Consider the following 22141-nt stretch of genomic DNA (forward strand, 5'->3'; position numbering starts at 1 on the left):
AATAAGAGATCAGTATTCAAAGTATGATGCACAAAATAGGTATTTATAATGTCTGGCTGGATTCTGGAGGCAACATGACTCAGTTGAAAGAGGACTGCATTTGGAGGCATGGGAGCTGAGTTTGAATTCTGACTTGGACACTGGGTGGAACCTTGAGCATTAGCTAGCATTTATATAATACTTTAATGTTTGCCAAGGATTTTACATTTTTGTTTAATCTTTCTGCAAATCAGATTCTTCGTCTGTACAATAAAGGGGTTAGACCAGGTGGCTTGTAAAATCCTTTCTAATTCTAAATCAATGATCCAATCATTTCTACCCTTGCAATCTGTTAAATGGCAGATGAAATGAATTTATTTAATCTCTATTTGTAGACTCAGTCCAGACCTAAGTTTTGGAACCAGTCTTAGCCCAAGGTATGTGTGTGTGTATCTGTGTTTGCATATGCATGTGCATCATTTACCAATTCAGTACAAAATAAGTCCCAAAACCAGTTCTGCTCTGATCTGGGTACCCAATGACTAAATTAAACTTTCTTTTGAACCCCTATTTTCAAGACACCTGCAGTCTTTTTATTAACACCTTCTACCATATCTTTCTTTCTACTGTTAACTAACTGATGATTGCCTTTTTTGATTTTCTTTGAAAACCATTTGCCCTATTTGAGTTATTTATTCAGGCGTTCTTAACTTGGTATTGTGAACTTAATTTTTAAAAATAATTCTATTTTAATGCAATTTATTTTCTTTGTAATTCTGTTTTTTATTTTATGCATTTAAATTTTTTTTTTTTTGTGGAAAGTTGCCCAAAGACTTCACCAGACTGCCAAAGGGGAGGAGTACAAACTCAGATCTTTTTGATTCTGAAGTCCAGTGCTTTATCTTCTACAACATTTAGATATCTCAGAAACTCTATAGTTTGGGGCTAAGTAAGCAGGGATCTTAGACGCTTGTTTTACTCTAAAATTTGCAACCTTTTGTTTGAAGCAAAGGGGAAGCAAAGTCAGCCCAGAGAGAGGAGAAATCAATGGTCCTATTAGTTCTGGCCTTTCTCACAGCTGCTTTCCAGGAAATGTGGTATAAACTTCTGTAAAATTACTCTGGGTGATGGCTCCAATCTAATTGCCTCATTTGGGTTAATTTCAAGCCTCATAGAACTGATTGAGCTCCCTCTTGCACAATTGAAGAAGTGAAGGATTTAAGACTCACATTTTAGATTGGTTTCAATTCTTTAACAACACTATGTTCATCACATTAGAGAGAAAGAACACTGGGAAAAGGAAAAGGAAAACCCACATCTATTTGTAGATGATACTAATACACGGATATTTTTGATTTTGACTATGTTACATACATACCTGACTTTGGCAGTGTGGGACAGGACATACTGCCTTCTCAGTTTGGATGCTTGAAATGTTTTATTCATCTGTTGAAAGAAAACAAAATGACTATTATGACACTATATGACAATGTGCTAATTAAAATACCTAGAAAACCTAGCTTTTAACTTTTATATCCATTGTTAAATGTCCTTCACAAAAATGCATACTGATATGTTGCAGAAGGGAAAAAAACCCAACTTTTGTTTGTTATATCACACAAAGACATATCAGGGAGATGTGAGGTTCTACTTTTTGTTTCATCATCTTCTATATAAGTCTTAAATACACCTGTCACTTTGGAATACAAGGACCCTGTGACATCAATCCTGATTTCTACTTAGATTCTCTTTAATCCAGAAATGATAGTTCTGGAATATTGAAATTGTGACTGTGGATATTCAATAATATTTCAGAACTATCATTCCATATTCAATGGGTTGCTAAGTCAACCTGTTAGTCATTGAGCATCAGCTGCAAATTATAAATTAAAAAAGTAATAAATATAAATCCTTGAATTTATGCGATCTGTAACAGTTGACATTTCAGTGAAAGCTTTTTTTTTTTTTTAGTTGAATCAATAGTTAATTAGAGTAAACTAAAAGGGAAATTAAAATATAGCTTCAAGTTTCCCAAAGTTTTTTCTTGGTTGCCTCTAATTTTAATGATTATACATAAAACATCAGTATATATAGTAGATGTTGCTATGAAAAGCATAATTTGGCTGAGGAGGATTGTCCCTTTCTGATGGAGAAGGATAGGTCTGCCTTTACCTAATAGGCCTTGGCTTTGGGTCTTTTATTTGCCCATTAGTCACAACCCTTTTCCTTTATCCTTTCTCTCTTTGGAGATTGGAGTACGGTGCATGGAAATCACTCAAACTGCCATTTCCCCCAATGTACTGGCGATAAAAAGAAAACCGCAGTGTTACCCTTGGACATGTTTGTGTCCCCAATCCTTATCTCTAATTATTTCCAAAGTTTATTAATGCTGATTATTAATAAAATACTAATAAAACTTTAGAACACTGAAACTAAATTTACTTCTAGCTATTAGGCTAGAAAAGAGAATGCCTGACCTCTAAATTTTTTTTTTTGCATTAAAATGACTGCCATTTCACTGATTCATACTCTTTTTGAACATAAAAACAATGACAGCAACAAAATCTAATTGAGAATAATTGTGTCTTTGACTAAGGAAATTATTATTTGAAGTTCTTATAAATGAATAAGAAATGTAAACCAAAAGAAAAAAAAGGATTTAAAATTTCACCCTTTTAGATGGAAAAGGGAGAGGAAAGAAAGATGATTATTCATCAGCCTTAGTTTTCTTTAGCAAAGAACCTCTAGCAGCTGGATGCTTGTTTTAGTTCCTTTCAAAGTTCAAAAAATCCCAACTGTTTTGATTCTGTGGTCAGATCTCATCTCCATTCCTGTCATTCCTCACTCCAACTTTCCAGAGAAGCATAATCTGACTGGTTCAGTCCAAGTGATGGTATATTCTATCTCTTTCCTAGCTGAGAAGTTGTAGTTTTTTAAAACACTAAACTACGCTTTCTGGGTCAGCCTTCTGATGGACTTTTTAATCTTACTCAGTTATCTTACTCTGCTTAGACAGAGATAGGTTTCCCAAGTTTATTTCCTAAAACTTGGCTTTAAAGCAAGTTCAATGAGCAATCTGATATTTGATCAATAACCCGAGTAATAATTTTTCAGTAGTTGTGGAAGCAGCAGTAGTGATTTGTGGGTCCTGAAAATGTATCTTTCTGGGCTCTCTTAAGCAGATGACATGTGCAACAGTGTTATCTGCTCGATTTAAAGTTCACGGACTCTAATTCCCGCTGTCATCTGTGTAATATTGGGCAAGTTGCATAACTTTATGAAGCTCTAAAACCTCATTTGTAAAATAACAATTACATACACCCATTTTCCTTGATATTCTTGCTTCAGTGTTTCAAAAATGTTGTCCTCAGTGAAATAATGATTCTTTTTATTCACTCTCTTCATTTCTTTCTTTCTTTTTTTTCCCCAAGGGAAATCACAAAATAATTTTGTTATACTTCAGATGCATCCAAATCTTTATGACTCCACATGGGGTTTTCTTGGCAAAGATATTGGAGTGCTTTGCTATTTCCTTCTCTAGCTCATTTTACAAATGAGGAAACTGAGGCAAATTGAGTAAGTGCAGGATCACACAGCTAGCAAAAGTCTGAGGCCAGATTTGAACTCAGGAAGATGAGTCGTCCTTACCCCAGACCCAGCACTTTATCCATTGAACCACCGACCTGTGCTTTCCAAAATAATCATTTTGGAAGAAATTAGATGAAATGGAGATAATTGGAGTAGTAGGTAGAGATCTGACTTTACAGCCAGAAAGCCATGGCTTCAGATCTCATATATGACAATTTTGGCCATGTGACTCTATACTTGTCAGTGCTCTAGGCAGCTTTCTAAGACCATAAGTTGCAGAAAAAGTGTCGGTGACTTAGATGGCAAAGGGAGTTTCTTCACCCAGGAATTTCCTCTACCAATGAGATCACAGGAGCAATCCCTATTCCTCCCTCATTGTTACTGTTTGGTACATTTATCTGGTACAGTTTATTGTTAATGATATATACCTCCACTTTGTGTATATTATTATATTTCACTGGTGTTACTTAGGAATATACTTGATAATAACTATAATATATAGAGCATCATTATGCTTAATGAAAATGAAAAGAAAGGCGTGCAAGTTCAGTTACTCAGACAAATGTAAAAGTGACCTAAAGATGAATATGAGTAATACCTGGCAACTCCCTTTTGCTAGAATTCAGTCCTGAACTGGAATGAGAAAGCTCAAGCTCCTTGGTGCAGAATACCAGGATCATTTGAATATATTTATGAAGTTTTAGGTTAAACGAATATTTTAGAAGGTTGCTAATTCTCTTAAATGAATTGGTCTGAATAGGATGATTGCATAATAGTTCTTAAACAATATTCTGTTTCTTGTCATCATATTATAGTCTGTAATTTACAGAAGCATGGTACAGTGAAAAGTGGCCCAGAAGATCTGGGTTTTAATCTTGGCACTGCCTTTTAATTCCCTGACCTTCCCAGTGAGACACTTTATTTCTCAGACTTTCAGTTTCCTTATCTGTAAAGGCCATTTCCAGCTATAAATCTCATAATCAAGAGAACAGATGATATTCCTATTTAGTAGAATGAAGCTCTTCTATCATTAAAAAAGCTTCAATTGATTTGTGTTAACTTCTAATCGTCAACTTAATTTAAGTCTCTGTAAAATTCAAGAAAACTCATTATTTTCATTGATCCTAAAGGAATCACCTCATCTTTCCTCTTATGCCTTAATGGTTTCTACTGTGTTCATTGAATTGTTAAGATAATGTGATATGGAGCCATCCTCTGTGAATCCACCACCCACTTGGGTGACTGTCTGTGAGGGATGTCAAAATATAGTTCTTTCCTATCCCATAGATTTTACTCTTGTGGTGTCTAAGGTTAAAGAGAGGAAATGTATCTAGGGGAATCTTTGCTAGGGTCTATGACTTTTTTACTTCCTTTTTTTATGTTTTCTTTTCTGTCAGTGATGCCAGTGGTGGAAAGAGAAGGCTGATGCAGTGTGAGAGAAAAAGAAGCCATTGTAAACATGATATCTTTTGTTGCTTGCCCAAATTGTACTCAATAAAAGTAAAATGTAAAGTGGCTAATTGCATAAATTACAAAAATTTGCCAAAAAACTGCCCAAAATTTAAATAGACTTCCAACTGCTTCTACTAATAATGATATTTGATTCTGTTCCAATTAGTCTATGATTCTTTATTTCTTAGTATTTCCTATTCTGAATGGAATAAACTCTTTGCTCCTAACCTGATTTGTGTTTGTACATTGAGTACCTTTTATTTTTACTTGTAGCCTTTTCTTTGGGGAAACTCTAGACTAGAGCACCACACACTAAGATTATTCTTTAGGAAACTGAGGTTAGGGTGAGAAACCAATGAATATATGAACTGGAACTCTAACATTTTGTGTTGAGAAATGAAGATTTGCCTAGAACTTAACCCTGCACATCAAAGTAGCAAGTAAAAATCAGAGGATGGTGCACATTGCCAGCATTAGTCAAGTAGCACCTAGCTAGGCCATTGTGCTAGATCGTTATGTTATATCTTAGCTTAGAGACTCTATCTAAATTATGTCTTAATTAAATGTGTTTTTCTATACAGTATTATATACAGGATTAAGAAATGTATTACACTGAGTTAAATATATATATATATATATATGAATATTTTATTCCTTCATTGTCATTATTTTAAGTTTGTTAGATACAGAAATTGTTATGAGCATATACTCCAGGGAGAAAAAAATAAAAAGGTTCCATTTACACAAAATATTTACAGCACCTTCAATTCAGAGGTAGAAAAAATGAGAATAAAGAAAACTATATGGCAAAGTATGGTTAAGGAGAAAAAAAATTAGAGAAGCCAAAGATTAGTAAAATATATAGAAAATTCACACATGTATTTCATGAATACTGAAAAAATTCATAGGTAGTAAATATGATGAGCGGCAAAAATTACAAAGAATAAAACTGATGGATAATTAATGATATAGTTATACTAGAGTTGTCTGTGCACTGGCAAAATATCAACTTGCAGAAGCTATAAACATAACTTATAATAAATATAAAGAGAGAATAGCAATGAGAAAAGATATTTGGAATTATTTGAATAAACTATTAAAAACTAAAATACTTGGGAAATGAACTAAAGAAATGACATCAACTCCAATCATAACTATTTCATGTAGAAGTTAACCCATATAAATTTAATTTTTACAACACAGAAACCAAAAGAGTCCAAAAATGTTTTAATTAACAAACATTTGATTACTTAGTGAATAAAATATTGTTACCATAGGTAACATTAGGTTACAAGACAACTCCTTTGTAAAATCTTAAGAAATAATATGATGAATATTTATGAGCAGTATCATCTCATAAAAAAGTGATAGAAGATAAAAGAAAGATAGAAGATTAAAGAAAGCTTGGCAAGAGATCCAACTAAAGTCATCCCAATGGCATTCAAGGATGAAAGAGGAATACAGGCACATGATAACTTTTTTTTATAAAAAATTTGTGGAAACCATTTTTACAAACTTAAAAAAAACAAGGATAATGGAACTACCTAACATTATAGTGCCTGAGGTGCCTAGAGAAGTTGTTGAGATGGTACTAAAGAGAACAAAGATCAATAAGACAGCCAGATTGAATCAAGTTTATCATCATGGAGGTGACACACATGTATTTGAAAGAAACAGAGATACCCAAGGCACTGAAAAAAATCATGCCTTATTAACATCCAAAATAAAGAAGCCAATTATTATTGGCCTATACACTTACTCTTCCATTTTTAAAAAAAGTTTTTTATGAGGGTCAATTTTGCATAAGTTGAGGGTATCTTTTATGAGAATATTCATAGGAAATAAGCAGATTTTCCTAAATGATATAAAAATGTAATTCTTTTTTGTTATCTCATAATTGAAAAAATGTAGAGAATATTTAAAAATGTGATTATTGTGGGTTGATTATAGAAAAGAAAGCATTTGATTCAATAAAACAAGTAGCACCTTGTAAGATCTTTTATATCAAGGTGTCTCCAATCTAGTAAGATTCCTCAGAAGAAGAAATAACAGAAATACCCCTGTTGTATTATCTTCTGATAATAAACATCAAGCACGGCACAAAACAGGGAGATGTTTGTTCATTAAATGTATTTGCCCCTATGATAGAATAGATTCAGTGCAGTCTGGGTTAAGAAGGGGTTTCCCATGGAGGGTGATATCTTTCAAATATTCCTATTTTCAGATGACATATTATTTGCAGCAACCCTCAAGACATCACAGAGTCTCTTGGAAAAATAAAGTGACTCAAAGAAATTTGTCTGATCATCCGCAGAGCAAAGTCTAAATGGATAAATGATTCAATTACTTAGATTTCATCCCTTATCTGAAGAAGGACCCTATAGAGCTTGTCCAAAAGTATGCATATTTTTATAGCTAATATAGGTAGAAAATCATCTGGTCCTAAATTTGAATACCAGAAAAGTAGTCTGCATGGTTTTGAAAAACTGCAAAATACTTTTACTAAATTCAAGCTTCCCATAACCAGAAAAAATCCAACTTTTCATTACAAACATTTTATTTGTGCTACTGAATGGAATACCAGAAAAACTAAAGATGACCACAATATAAAGGGCAAAGGAAAGGTTCATATTAGATAGGAGTAATATATAACCTATAACTAATGAATAACTCCAAATAGTAAGAGTAAAGGGTGTCATCAAGGAATAATCTGATAAGAAGAAAATGTAGGCTGGTCAGATGATAAAAGTGAGGGATGATTCCCAGCACTCACAGTAGGCTTTTTGTGGAGGATATATAGAAGAATACAATTAGAAGTCTCATAAGATGAGAAGGAATCGATAGGTCATAAGTTGTATTGTGAGAAAGACTAAACATTTCTGAGATTAAAATCCTTTAATGTGTTTAAGAATTAAATTTTCTAAAGCATTATATTTATATAGGATCACCATTTTAAAATGTCTTAATGATTTAGATTCACAAAGCTTTCCCAGATCAAATTCAGCTGGAAATATAAAAAGAAGGACTGAAAATACTACATTGGATTATTTTACATACAGAAGCAACATGGTATAATGGAAAGATGAGAAGATAAGGGCTCAAATCCTGGTATCGACAATTACTAGCTGTGAGGTCATGTACTTAGTTAACTTCTTTGAACCTTAGTTTAATCATCTGGGAAATGAGGATACTTGTACAAGGTACCAACTTTGTACCTGGTTGTCATAAGGAAAGCACTTTGTAAGAATAAAAATGCTATATTAATATGTTGTTATTCTTATTCATAGAGTTTACTTCTATCACTTCCAAAAGGATCGTTTGGAAGAAGCAAAAAGGCAAAATAAAACCCAAACTTACCAAAGTCATTATCTTTTCATTTAGGTTTATGTATTCTTGAGAATATGGCTTGCCAAAATCACTCTTATAGTCAATATTAGTAAGTTTAAAGCTGATGTGGTAATAGAAAGGTGTTTTACCTGTAAAGTAGAAAGGGAAACATTAGTATTTATTTTGCTCATTTTGTATTTAACTACTATTCTCATGGAAGAAGCAGCATATGAAATAGAAGGTGGATGTTCAGAAAATGTTAGTATAACTTTGGCAAAGAAGTTATTTTTCTTTAAAAATTATGATCTACTTAATAATGTGTTCAAATATTTTTTAAAAATTTAAATTAAATATACCAGGATTCAATTTTATTATATTAGAATGCAATGCCACCTCAATTATGTTTCTGTAATAATCAAACAAATACTTATTAACCATCTTCTCTATTCTGGGCACTGGCTAGGTAGTAGGGATTTAAGAAAAAGAATGAAATGATCCATACTTGCAAGGAGTTTATAATATAGGAAGATACAACAAAGAGATATACATGAACACATAAAATAAATGTAAAGAGAATAAATACAAATAAATAGGGAGCTGTTATTACAAGTTAACTTGAAAGTGAGGACTCTAGCAGTGGAGGAGCTCAGGGAATGTTTCATGTAGAAATACTTGACTTGTATCTTGAAAGAAGGGAGAGATTCTTGGAGGCAAAAAGAAGTAGTGGATACTTTCCAGGCTTGGATGATAACCAGTGAAAAAGCACACACAGACCCATCAGGAACTGCATTAAGCATAGGGGATAGAAAGAAAGGCAAAAATCTTTTGTCTAATCAGGGAAACTATCCAAACAATTATATACATATATATAAAACATATAAAAGAATATGATCTGTAAAAGAAGACTCAACAATAAAATTATATATACAGAAGCCTATTTGGCTGGATTGCAGAGTATAGGGAAAATAATGTATAAGGAGGTGATAAAGCTAGGATTGGGGTTAGTTTGTGAAGAGCTTTAAAACTCAACTGAGATTTTTAATTTGATATTAGTGTCACTAGGGATCCCATTAGACTGTAAGCTCCTTAAGAGCTCAGTTGACTTTTACATTTCTTTTTATCCTCAGTGCTTAGCACAATGCCTAGCACATAGTAAACATTTAAAAAATGCTTATTGATTTACTCATCAACTACTGGAGTTGATTGAGTGGGTGAGTGAAATAGCTAAATCTTTAAGGAAAATCATTTTGGGAGTCAGGATAGACTAGTGGGAAAGGAGATCAATCATGAAACCATTACAATAATCTAAGTCAGAGGTGATGAGGGCTTGCACTTAGGTGGTAGCTATGTAAATAGAGATAATAGAATATGAAAGATATTGTGGAGTCTTAACTAGGTGTGTGATTCTGAGAAGGCCACTCAAATGCTGTCTACCTCAGTTTCCTCATTTCTCCCAGGATTGTTGTGAGGATAAAATAATATTTACAAGGCATATTGCAAACTTTAAAACACTACATGAATATTAGATATTGTTATTATTAATTATTGTTTTCACTGTGGAGGTGGAAGTAGCAAGATTTGACAATTGATTAAACTGGGAAAGTTCCTTTAATAAAAATAAGAAAGATAAGAAAATAACTAGATTTGAGTCTAAAGATAATCAGTTTTTTTAGACATATTAAAATTTAGATGCTTCTGGCATAGCAGATTGAAATGTCTCATAGGAGATTGGTAATAGGAGGACTAAAATTGAGAAGAGAAACTGGGACAAGACACAGAGATCTGGAAATCTTTTATATAAAGATGCTGATTAATCCTTGGGAGCGGATTGGTCATCAGAGAGAGAACATTGTCCTTAGCTTTCATAAAGGACCGATGATATCTTGAATGATTTAAATGAGGCAGCAAACATCAGTCTCACACTCAGCTGAATGAAGATGTCAAGAGCCTACTTATATTTAAAAAAGAAATATCTGCTTTTGAAAAATTTACATTCTATCATGGGTAACAGCAGATTCACATATAAATATAATATAAAATTCTAATTCTAAGATTATAGTTGGGAATGGGGAACCAGAAAACCCTGTTTTTTTTTAAAAGGTCGTAAAACCCCAAATAATGGTGCTGAGTTTGTGTCATTCAAAAGAGGAGTGTTCCAATTAAGAATGCCTTTCTGTGATGTCAAAGCATCTTGATGGAAAATATAAAATTCAGTTAATCATATAGATATTTTGTCTAACTGATGCCAAATATTTAAATGGGTGCAGATTTTAGATAATTGCTTGGACTTTTTCACTGTTCGTCAGATGTTTTAACCCTACATAGACAATCTCAGGTGAATTCCCATTAGGAATCTCCGGACACTTTTTAAAAAGATGGATTAGGAAGCCAGCAATTAGGAAGCAACTCCTCACTTATTCTAAACATTTTTAGGAGTCACTGTACTTGTTCCTACAAGTCTGTAGTAATTTAAGGAATTATACAGATGATCTAATTATGTAGTTAAAACCAGGAGTATTCCTTTTTTTTTAAGATAAAGATTTACATGTAGCTTAATCACTAAAGTTAAAAATTTTCTATGGAGTATAACTGCCACTATAAATTAGCTAATCTCTAGGTTAGATTTTGATAAAATATAATTTTACCAAAGAAATTCCTTCTGTAACCTGTAGCACAAATGTGCATATAAAGCATTATTATAGTTTAAATTAAATATAGTTTCTATAGTTTTTAATGTATCTTTAGTTTTTCTACTGCCTTAGACTATAAGATGCTTGGAGTCATAATTTTTATCTTATTCTAGAATCCCAGAAAGACAAAACTAAAAGAAATCATCTAGGGTAACTTTTCCATTTTATAAATGACAGAAAAAGTACAAGAGAAGTTAAATAATCCAAACAAGCTCATGAAGTTAGTAGGAATAAAATATGTGTCCTATTTCTTAATTTAGTGTTCTTTTCACTTATTCGCATTCTGCTTGATTCTCCTTTATTATTATTATTATTAATTTTTTTTCTGGTATAATAAATCAAAATGATTATCTTTGACCAAAGCTTTAAGAGATTATTCTGTTTTAGCAATTTGGAGAGATATGTAGAAGACAGTTATTTTAGTTAATTGATATCAAAAATACTTGACATAATTTATAATGCACATATGCATATACATATGCATAGCACACACAAATACGTGTGTTTGGTAACTTTTACTCCCATCCAATACAAAGTGGATGGAATTGTCCTTGCCTTGTTCCATTTATTTTAACCTTCAAAAATAACCTTGATGTTCACTGTAACTTGATTTCTCTTGTATAAAATGTGGAGGTGGAGAGCAAGTACATCGTGTGATTTCCCTACCCACTTCCACCTGCCTCCTCCAAAAAACAAATGTTCCAATTGCCTAATTGGCTGAAATGAACTTGGGTGGAAGGAAAGTCGTATATGTGGAAAGTTTTATCTTATCAAGAGCTACCCTATAAAGTGTGTGCGCATGTGTGTGTAAGAGGGGGTTAGTCTATTGGCTATATTTAATAACTCATTGGCACTGATAATTTATAAATTTCATTTTAAAAGAAAATTATTTTAGTGTTGTTTGTTTATTTCTGCTTGATTAAAATTACTCTTCTGGGTTCAATCAGTTAACAAGGATTTATTAAGCATCTGTTACGACAGGTGCTATGTTCAGCACTTGGCAAGAACAAAAAATGAAAACAATCCCTATATTAAGGAGCTCATATCCTATGGTTGTTGTTGTCATAGTAGTTAGAATACTGGATTGGAAACCTGAGTCCACATCCAGTCTTTGACCCTTACCAACTATGTGACCTTGGACAAGGCACTTACTCTCTATATGCCTCAGTTTTCTGATCTGTAAAATGGGGATAATAATAGGACCTATCTCATAGGATTGTTGTGAGAATTAAATGAGGTAATAACTATAAAACGCACTTAGTACCTGGAACATTGTAGATGCTATATAAATGTGTATTCCTTTCTATTCTTTGGGATGTAGAGAAGACTATATATAAGTATATGTTCAGTTGTATCTGACTTTGTGACCTTATTTGGGTTTTCTTGGCAAAGATATTGGAGTGGTTTACCATTTCCTTCCCCAGCTTACTTTACAGATGAGGAAACTGAGGCAAACAGGATTAAGTGACTTGCCTGAGGTTACATAGCTAGTAAGTCTGAGGCCAGATTTGAACTCTATATACTTTTCTATTTAGCTGTCCCATATGTGTATGTATGTATGTGTGTGTGTATATATATATACACACACAGACATATATATATATATATATATATATATATATATACACAAGCTAGTTAGGGAAAGTGGAAGGAAAATAGAGGTTTTATAAAACATTTCATAAATTATGTCTTATTTGACCCTTGTGACAAAAACCCTGTGAAATGGTTACTATTATTTTGGTTTTAAGGATGAGAAAGCTCAGGGTCAAAGAAATTAAATGATTAAAAAAATCTGAGTCTCATATATCTCTTCTGATTCCAATTTGTTTTACTTTGTACTACACTAAGTTCTATACATTAAAAAAATTGAGAAGTATAATGGAATGAATTCAGGACATGAAGAGTAAGAAATTTGGCTTTGAAGTCTTTGAATAACTCTAGCCAAATTACTTACCCTCTCAGACTCAGTTTCTCAATGTTTCTTACCTAATAAAAAAGGTTAATATGATGTTCAAATGAGATTACATATCTGTATCTATCTATCTATCTATCTATCTATGTATCTATGTATGTATCTATGTATGTATGTATGTATGTATGTATGTATGTATGTATCTATCCCTTTGCAAACATTAAATGATATTTAAATATGAGGTGGTTTCAGGAGTGTGCTGGAGCTAGTTCTAACCAGAGGAAGGGAGATGATTGAGTCTTTACTTGGTGGAAATCAGCAAAACTACAAACCAAGCCTTGATTTAATATTTTGTTAATTGTTGACTTTGGAAAGTGTTAATCATGAGATTAAGCTTAAAATGTGTCATTAAGTAATCTTCTCCCCCCATTATTAAACCATTTAATAGCATGCCCCTGACTTTTATAACTAAAAAGTCAACTTCAATTGAATATTTGAATATTGAATATTTATTTTTTTCTATATCAAGAGATTTCTTTTTTATCCCATTTTATGCTTCTCTCTAGAGGAACATTTACACTCTTAAAGAACCACTGGGACATATTTATTTTAAAAAAGTATATATATATATATGTAAACAAAGTAGAAAAAGGAGTAAATCCTTGAAGTTTGCTTCTGAGAGAAAAAAACAATTCAATGCTCTGGCCTTCATATGTGTGTGTATGTCTCTATGTGTGTTTTGTCTCTATTAAAAATGTAAGTTTCTTGAGGACATGGCACTGTTTTTACTTTTTCTTTGTCTCCCCAATGCTAAGCATAATGCTTAATGATTAAACTGGTGTGCTTGCTCTGAGTTCATTCAGCAGTGATTTAATCTCTTGGATTACATAGCCACTGAGATCTCTTCTAAATAAAATTCTGTGATTTTGTGATTCCTAATGAAGTCTTCCCTACTATTTCCAGCTAGAAGTAATCTTGTTCATCTCTAAGTTCCTACTGAATTTTATATGCTTCCTAATTGTATTTTTACTTTCTTCCTTTCATCATAGTTGTTTTAATATGTGTGTTCTCTTTCCTATTAGAAGGTAAATTCCATAAATGTAGGTGATAATTTATTTTTTTAACCTTAGCAGTGTCTTGAATAGATTAAATTGTTAAGCGTATGTTAAATTAACATTAGGCTTCTAGAGTACAAAACTGATAGCCTTAGCTCTGCTCAAATTTATTTTGTCAACTTCTTTTCTTTCCCACACTTTCCAATATTCCTAGCTTCTCTAACGGCCTATGATAAAAGCTTAAAATGTCAAATATAGAAAGAGAAATATCCATGAAGTATCTTTGACATGATATCCTTCCAAATCTTTATATAGTGTAGGCTTTGGGAATAATATGGTAGAAACTCCAATAGTAATAGAGACCCCAATACTTTATAAGAAACCCCAGGAAACCAGGCCTTGGGAATGATGTAGTCATTTTAGGAATGTAGTTATTGAGAGTGATGTAGCAGAGCCTTGGAGAGTGTGTGTGAAAGAAAGGGAACTGAGATCTTTATTCCACTAATCTTTCAAGGATGTCTGGTCTGTCATCCAAATTATCTCACACCTAGACTCAAACAATGGGCACTTGTTTCATGAGAGAAAGAAGAAGGCCTTGCTAGTCCCCATTGCCAAAAACTTACCAGCTTTGTGAACCCCAGTCCTATGTGTCATTTTTTCTTGCTTTGTTCTTTGTTCTGTAGTCCCCAATTCCAACTCCAACTCTAACAGTTTTCCCTCTAATTTTACCCGTTTGTTCCTTGATCATTGCTATCTTTCTCTCTTGGTTTTTAGCCTGCTTTAATTGGCATTAAAATTAAATAAAACTTTGCTTCTTGACTTAGAAATTACCTTAATTTCTAAGGTTTCTTTTGGGACATCCACAACACCAGCCTAGAACCCCAATGTATTTTAGGGATACCCAAAATTTTAGAATCAGAGTGAACTCACAGGAGTATGAAGGCTGATGAAATGGATACTCACCAAGACCACAAAGTAAACAATGACTCCAATGATGCTGCCACGATTATGACCACCAAGATAATCAGAGCGATTTTCCCAGATCTGGTGAGTTTCATGCTTGTGTCTGGCTCTGTCCTGCGCAAAAGGGATAAAAACACACACAGAAGTGTAACAAAGGAGTTCCAACGGTAAAGGCTGACTTTGGCATTTAGAATAAAGACGTTCCATATCACATATTATTTTAGCTGTGGAGTCAGTAAATGAGTGTGCTTAAAAACCAGAGAACATTTACCCAAGAAGTGGAATGAGATACATACTTTTTTATGCATATATGTATATTTTATTAATTATATTATATTTATTATATATTATGATATGCATGTATAATAATATATAATGGATAGGCAGTCCTGAATATTATGTTGGTATCTATATTGTTAAAAGATTCAAAGGAAGGCCTTTAGCAAGAAGGGTTTTGTTGGATTTTTTTTATGTTTTGTCCTTGACAAGAGTTCTACCCTATGGGTTTCATAGATGGATTATGATATGGATTGATAGAGGGGAATGTAAGAAGAACTCAGCTGAGTTATCTTGGTTCCACCTCCAGAAATTGGGATTTATATGTCCATAGGAAGCTTAAAGTTTTAGAAATTTTAAATTATTATTATTCATTATTGAATGGGAAATTTCAAGGTAATCTATTAACATTGATAAGAAAGATATAAAAAAAATCATAGCCCAGTACATTCTCAGTATAACATTATGTTGAGGTCATTGTGATGATCAATTCAGTTCAACAAACATTTTAGGAACAAATGTTTTTCTAATATATATGAGTGTGTGTGTGTGTGTGTGTGTGTGTATGTGTGTGTATATTTGCTGGGGATATAAGAACAAAACCAAAACAATGCCTTCTCTAATGGACTTTATTTACAAAATGGTGAATAATGATCTTGAGACTTTCTAAGGCTTTCTATTAATGTTGAATTTTTCTTCCAATTTTCCTAGATCCTTTTGTATTTCTCTTTTACCTCTTTACCTCCTTGTACAATATTTATTCCTTAACATACCTAACATATATCCAGTATTCCATTACACTAGAAGCTCTTTAAGACATGAAATATAAAGATTCTGATAAAGGCCTCATTTCCAAAATATATAGAGATTTGACTCAAATTTATAAGAAATCAAGCCATTCTCCAATTGATATATGGTCAAAGGATATGAACAGACAATTCTCAGACGAAGAAATTGAAACTATTTCTAGCCATATGAAAAGATGCTCCAAGTCATTATTAATCAGAAAAATGCAAATTAAGACAACTCTGAGATACCACTACACCCCTGTCAGATTAGTTAGAATGACAGGGAAAGATAATACAGAATGTTAGAGGGGATGTAAGGGAGAACAGGGGCACTGATACATTGTTGGTGGAATTGTGAATACATTCAGCCATTCTGGTGAATGGTTTAGAACTATGCTCAAAAAGTTATCAAGCTGTGCATGCCCTTTGATTCAGCAGTGTTATTATTGGACTTATATCCCAAAGAGATATTGAAGAAGGGAAAGGGACCTGTATGTGCAAGAATGTTTGTGGCAGCCCTCTTTGTAGTGGCCAGAAACTGGAAACTGAGTGGATGCCCATCAATTGGAGATTGGCTGAATAAATTGTGTTATATGAATATTATGGAATATTATTGTTCTGTAAGAAATGACTAACAGGATGATTTCAGAGAAGCCTGGAGAGACTTACATGAACTGATGCTGAGTGAGATGAGCAGAACCAGAAGATCATTATACATGCCAACAACAATACTATATGATGATCAATTCTGATGGACGTGGCTCTCTTCAACAATGAGATGAACCAAATCAGTTCCAACTGAGCAGTAATGAACCAGCTACACCCAGTGAAAGAACTCTGGGAGATGACTATGAACCACTACACAGAATTCCTAATACCCCTATTTTTGTCCGCCTGCATTTTTTATTTCCTTCACAGGCTAATTGTACACTATTTCAAAGTCTGATTCTTTTTGTTCAGCAAAACAACTGTTTGAACATGTATACATATATTGTATTTAATTTATACTTTAACACATTTAACATGTATTGGTTGACCTGCCATCTGGGGGAGGGGATGGGGTAAGGAGGGGAAAAATTGGAACAAAAAGCTTGGCAGTTGTCAGTGTTGTAAAATTACTCATGCATATATCTTGTAAGTAAAAAGCTAGAATAATAAAAAAAAGACATGAAATATACATTTTTCTGAGATAGATTTTATTGATATAATTTTTATATTATCTACATTCCCCCTTTATTCTCTCTTTCCTCAATCATCCCTACTAACAAAGAAAAAAACACTATCTTTTAAAATCTTTGTATTAGACTGTCTATAAAGGCACTTTGTAACTGGTAGGCACTTAATAATATATTAAAGGAGGTAAAGTCATACCCTTCATGCTTAGCACAGTACAAGAATATATCCAATGATATAATTGCTTTTTCTGTTTCAGAAAGATTCATTCATTGATAGTGGGAAGGAGAGTTATTAAAGTGAAAATAAACATTTACTTGTTGATTCAAAATAAAAAGTCAATTTGTTAAAAACCAGAAAAAAAACAAAACAAAATAATTATAGAATCCTTTAAATAGTTGATAACATTTCTGCACTTTCTAAAGTATGAGAAAGTATAAGGGCAAGAAGTTTTATCCATCTAGAACACTAGTCTAGAATTTTAAATGAGGAGCAAAATAATCTGCTTAAAACTATTAACTTTGCAGTTTATTTTAGTAGGAAAAAATTTTGGAATTCTGCATTCAAATATCACCATTATGATTACCACCTAGATGGACTACAGCAAATCATTTTCTCTTCTGTTTTCTCATCTGTGAAATGACTATGGTCTCTGATGTCATTTCCAGCTTTAGATGTAGGAATGGGAGGTCACAATATGATTTGGTTTTTGTTTTTTGATTTGTCATTTATGATTGATGCAGTTAGTAGGCTATAACAATATAATACTAGAGACTTGTTTTCGAATTGGTCACAAACAACTTCTCAATATTGACTTGTATTTAAAAGCCAAATTAATATTTTGGAGTGACCTGTGTTGGCCTATGACAATTTTCTGATAAGTTATTTAGAGTAATGAAGTGACTGAAAGAATAATTTAAATAAATAGCTCACATTTTTATATAAATTAAAATTTTTTCTTTAAAATCCACTCTAATCAGAGCTGAAATTACTAAAATAGAAATATCATTGGTTTGTTAGGATTTAACTGACTTAAATAACTCCTGAAAAGTCCTAGAAGATAATTAATACTTTCCTTCAAAAAAATACTCTCTTCTCAATCTCATACTTTCATCTTTTTCTAAAACAAGTTATCAAACCAGAAAAAGCACTAGATTAAACTATTTGTTTCTTGGAGGTGGGAGAGAGAGTTTTTGAGTTCTCTCTTCTGACAAACCCAGCTTTCCAGCATTGTCCTTTGTTTGTAAAATGTTCTTATTCTTCACTTTTATAAGTGCAAAATTGCCTAGCTTAGAAGTCATAATCTTATCTATTTGTGTTACCATAGAAACCCTTATCATATCACCTTGATTCTCAGACAAAAATACTATTTCAACACTCCAGTCTTTGTTTCATTTCTGATGCAAATTAAACCTCTTATCAATATTTTTAAAAAGTAGACAATCTAAGGTCTTGTTTTTATTTTATTTTATTTTATTTTTTGTGAAACAATTAGGGTTAAGTAACTTGTCCAGACATTTTCTTTTAAGTAATTCACATATAGAATCCAGGAATTTGTCTGTCTGCCTGTATATCTTCTTACTTTACTCATCTATAACAAGATCTTCTGTATTCTTATGCAACAATGTTTTAATCTAAACGCATAAACAGAGATTTCTGTTTGAGTCATAATTATTAAATGGTAAGAATATTTTTGCTTCATTAAGCATCTATTATATGCTAAGTGCTAATGATATAAAAATGTAAACAAATCTGGAGGAGAAAATAAGCAAACAAATATATAACAATCAAGCTATATATTCAGGATAAATATGAAATAATTTACAAAAGGAAGACACTATAAGTAAGAAGGGTGAGGGAAGGCTTTCTCTAAAGGTGAGATTTCAGTTGGGACTTAAAGCAGCCAAAGTAGGAACATAGTAGGAACAGAGGAGGGAGAACATTCCAAGCATTGGGGACAGTCGGAGAAAATGGTTGAAATATAAGTGCAAAATAAAAATGCCCTTAAAGTTCCCAGTTATACATTTATGATTTTTCATAAATTTCCCTTCTCTGCTATCACTGTCAATAAAAGAAAAATAAATCAGTTCCATCAGTCTTCCTGGTGCAATTCTCATTACAACCCACCTGTTTTGCAAAATGGTCCATGAATGCTCTGCCTGCTGAAGTTGTCTCATTGCCATCATCTTCTCCTATGCTTTATCATACTGTCATCTTTGTCCTTTTAGCTTGCAATGTCCTGTGTCTTTTATGTTTTATGGTAATGATAATAATACTTCTGCCCAGCATTTACATAACTTTTCATCTTCAAAGTCCATTCCTAACATTAATTAATTAATTTTATGTTAGTAAAATACCAAGTACATTTATGTCACTCTATAAATTATAAATTATTATATATAAAAATAAACTGGAAGCAAAATTTGAAATTTTGAGTCTTTATGTGGAATGACCATCAGCTTTGAGAACCACAGTCAACTTCTCCCTCTTTCCATAAAGAATGAAGCTTCTTCTAAGGTATAGATGAATTTGAAGAGCTTATTTCTTGACATTTCCTTTCTTCACCTTTTCCAGTACATTTCTTTGCCATTCCTCAGAATGTTAATCTCTTTCATTCTTGACTTTCCATTAGATTTGAGTATCTCTCAAATCTCCTTCCTCTTTCTTCACTTTTCTTGTCCCTCTGTGCCTTCTTTAAAATGTTGCTTTTGTCCTAATTCTAGTGCCTAGTAAAGATTTTAATTTGCTAAAATTCAGTGGCTTTAGTTTATCAGTACTTTTCTGTCTTGTTCAATGTCCTGGTTCTTAGTGTCCAGTTTGGTTAGGATGAATATGGGGTTTTATATATATGTATGCTTAGGGACCTGGAAATGGGAGAATTTACTAGGAGCTAGAAGATAGTACTAAGAACCTAGTTGTTCTTCTTAAGGAAAAGACTTTCTGGACATGGGGGAAATATGCACTCATTATTTTAAACATTGAGATTCTGCTACTAATAGAAATAAATAATATACTTTTACTCCTTTCACAGAGTGTGAATGGGAAGGGAAGCACACCAAAAAAATGCTAAGATTAGGGAAAGGATAATTACACCTTTTATTTTCCCCATGCAAGACTATAAACCTTTACTGATATTCAACTAACCTCCTTTGAAATTATATTTCCAGACGCAGATTCCAAATCTTTATTTTGCTTCTTTCCATTTATCCAAACCCACCTATCCTTCAAGGACCATTTCAAATTCTACTTCTTTATGAGATTTTTCTCACCCCCCTAAGTCCACATTTATTTCCTATTTCTATGAATTCCTCTAGTATTTACTTATTATATTTACTCAATTTGTCCTTTAAATCATCTACACCCTTATGTTGCTAATTTAATTATTTTGTTATGCATAGGTCTTACTTTTGATTGTAAGTTGTTTTTTTTTTTGTATATTCCTCAGGGTCTACCATAGTATTCAGACTTAAAATTTCACTGGTGCAAGGAGATTTTGGTGTGGAAAATAACACCAACGTACACATACATAATATTCACTAACTACATTCATATAGATTAAAATTGATTCTTGTTTTAGTTATGGTATTTCAATTCAACTAAGAAATAATCTCACTTGTTCTTATAATTCTTGTACCTCATTCATTCCATTATAGAGCCCATATACTCTGAGTTTTGTGAGCTGTTAGAGGGAGCTCAAGTTAGTCTTTTGGTAGCTCTAGGATGTAAAGTGGTTGTGCTCAGTAAGTAGCAAAAATATCTGAATTGCCAGATTCCAGAGGTGCCATGTTGTTGTTCATTTAGTCAATTAACAAGCATTTATTAAATACCTAGAAAATACATCAATGTCCACATAGCTCACAAAGTGATTTAAGAAACAGGTCTATGTCATTCCTTGGCTCAACAATTTTTATGCAGTTGTTATTTTTATGCATATAGTTCTATTTTCTTTCCAGATCTCCATTCCTGAATCACCAACTGCTTTTTAAACATCTCAAACTTGATGTCCTACAGATATCTCAGATTCACCATGTGCCAAACAGAACTCTACCCAAACTCTCCCCTTTTCTAAATTATTCTATTACTATTGAGGAGATCCCTATCTTCCTACTCACCCAGACTCACAACCTTGGTATCTTTAACTTCCATTTGCACATACTATTTATCTAGTCTGTTGCCAGATCTTGTCATTTTTACCTCGTCATTTCATGGCATTTTTTTTACTACATACCTTTTTCTGCTCAACCATCACTCTAGAACAGGCCCATATTACCTCTTACCTTGAGTACTGAAACAGCCTTCTAATTGGTGTCCTTGATCCATCTCTTCCTACTCTAATCCATCCTTGACTCAGTTGCCTTAAGTGAATCTCTGTTTATATATCTCCCTGACCCTTTTGCTCTGCTCCCACTCATTATAATTCAGTGATATCTCTTCAGAAATAAATATAAAATGTAAAAACCATAAATTTAAATATAAAAACTCTGATTTGGCATTTAAAGCCCTTTATAATCTAATCACTTCCCACTTTTCCCAAGTTCTTACACTTTTTTTCTCTCCTAGACTTGAGATCCTGCCTGTCTGATATAATTAGTTTCTTATACATGACATGCTGGTGCACACTAGCTAAACACCTTTTTCCCCCCTTTTCTTAGATTTCTTGGTTTACTCGGCTCAAATCTTATCTAGAAGGCTTTTCTTGTTCTCCAACCATCCTCACCAGTTCCTTCCCTCTGTGGTCTGCAAATAGCTTCTAGGTATAAGAAAGCATTTTCTGAAGTTATACAGCCCCTTGTCAGTGAGGCAACTGGTGGGAAATATAGATTTTTCCTACTTCAAAGAATTATAGGAGGCAGAAGGCAGGGAACTTTTGTATTTTATGATATAGTGGGGTTTGGAACAGATGTTTACCACTAGTAAGCTGATAACAATGAAGAGTGC

The 22141-nt window shown here is 32.8% G+C and overlaps 1 protein-coding gene across 1 annotated transcript in view; it reads right to left on the reverse strand.

The window, feature by feature from the left end:
• The window catches only part of LOC141547262 (transmembrane protease serine 11C-like), a 73973-nt gene extending 52524 nt beyond the window's left edge, over positions 1-21449 (reverse strand). The window contains exons 1-4 of the mRNA XM_074275744.1: positions 21432-21449; positions 14963-15080; positions 8377-8495; positions 1358-1425 (exon numbers count right to left, since the gene is read on the reverse strand). Coding sequence (XP_074131845.1) covers positions 1358-1425; positions 8377-8495; positions 14963-15080; positions 21432-21449 — 323 coding nt within the window. The remainder of the gene's footprint in view (positions 1-1357; positions 1426-8376; positions 8496-14962; positions 15081-21431) is intronic.
• Positions 21450-22141: the final 692 nt, after the last annotated feature.

Source organism: Sminthopsis crassicaudata, chromosome 6 (genome assembly GCF_048593235.1).
Source record: "Sminthopsis crassicaudata isolate SCR6 chromosome 6, ASM4859323v1, whole genome shotgun sequence".
NCBI lineage: Eukaryota > Metazoa > Chordata > Mammalia > Dasyuromorphia > Dasyuridae > Sminthopsis > Sminthopsis crassicaudata.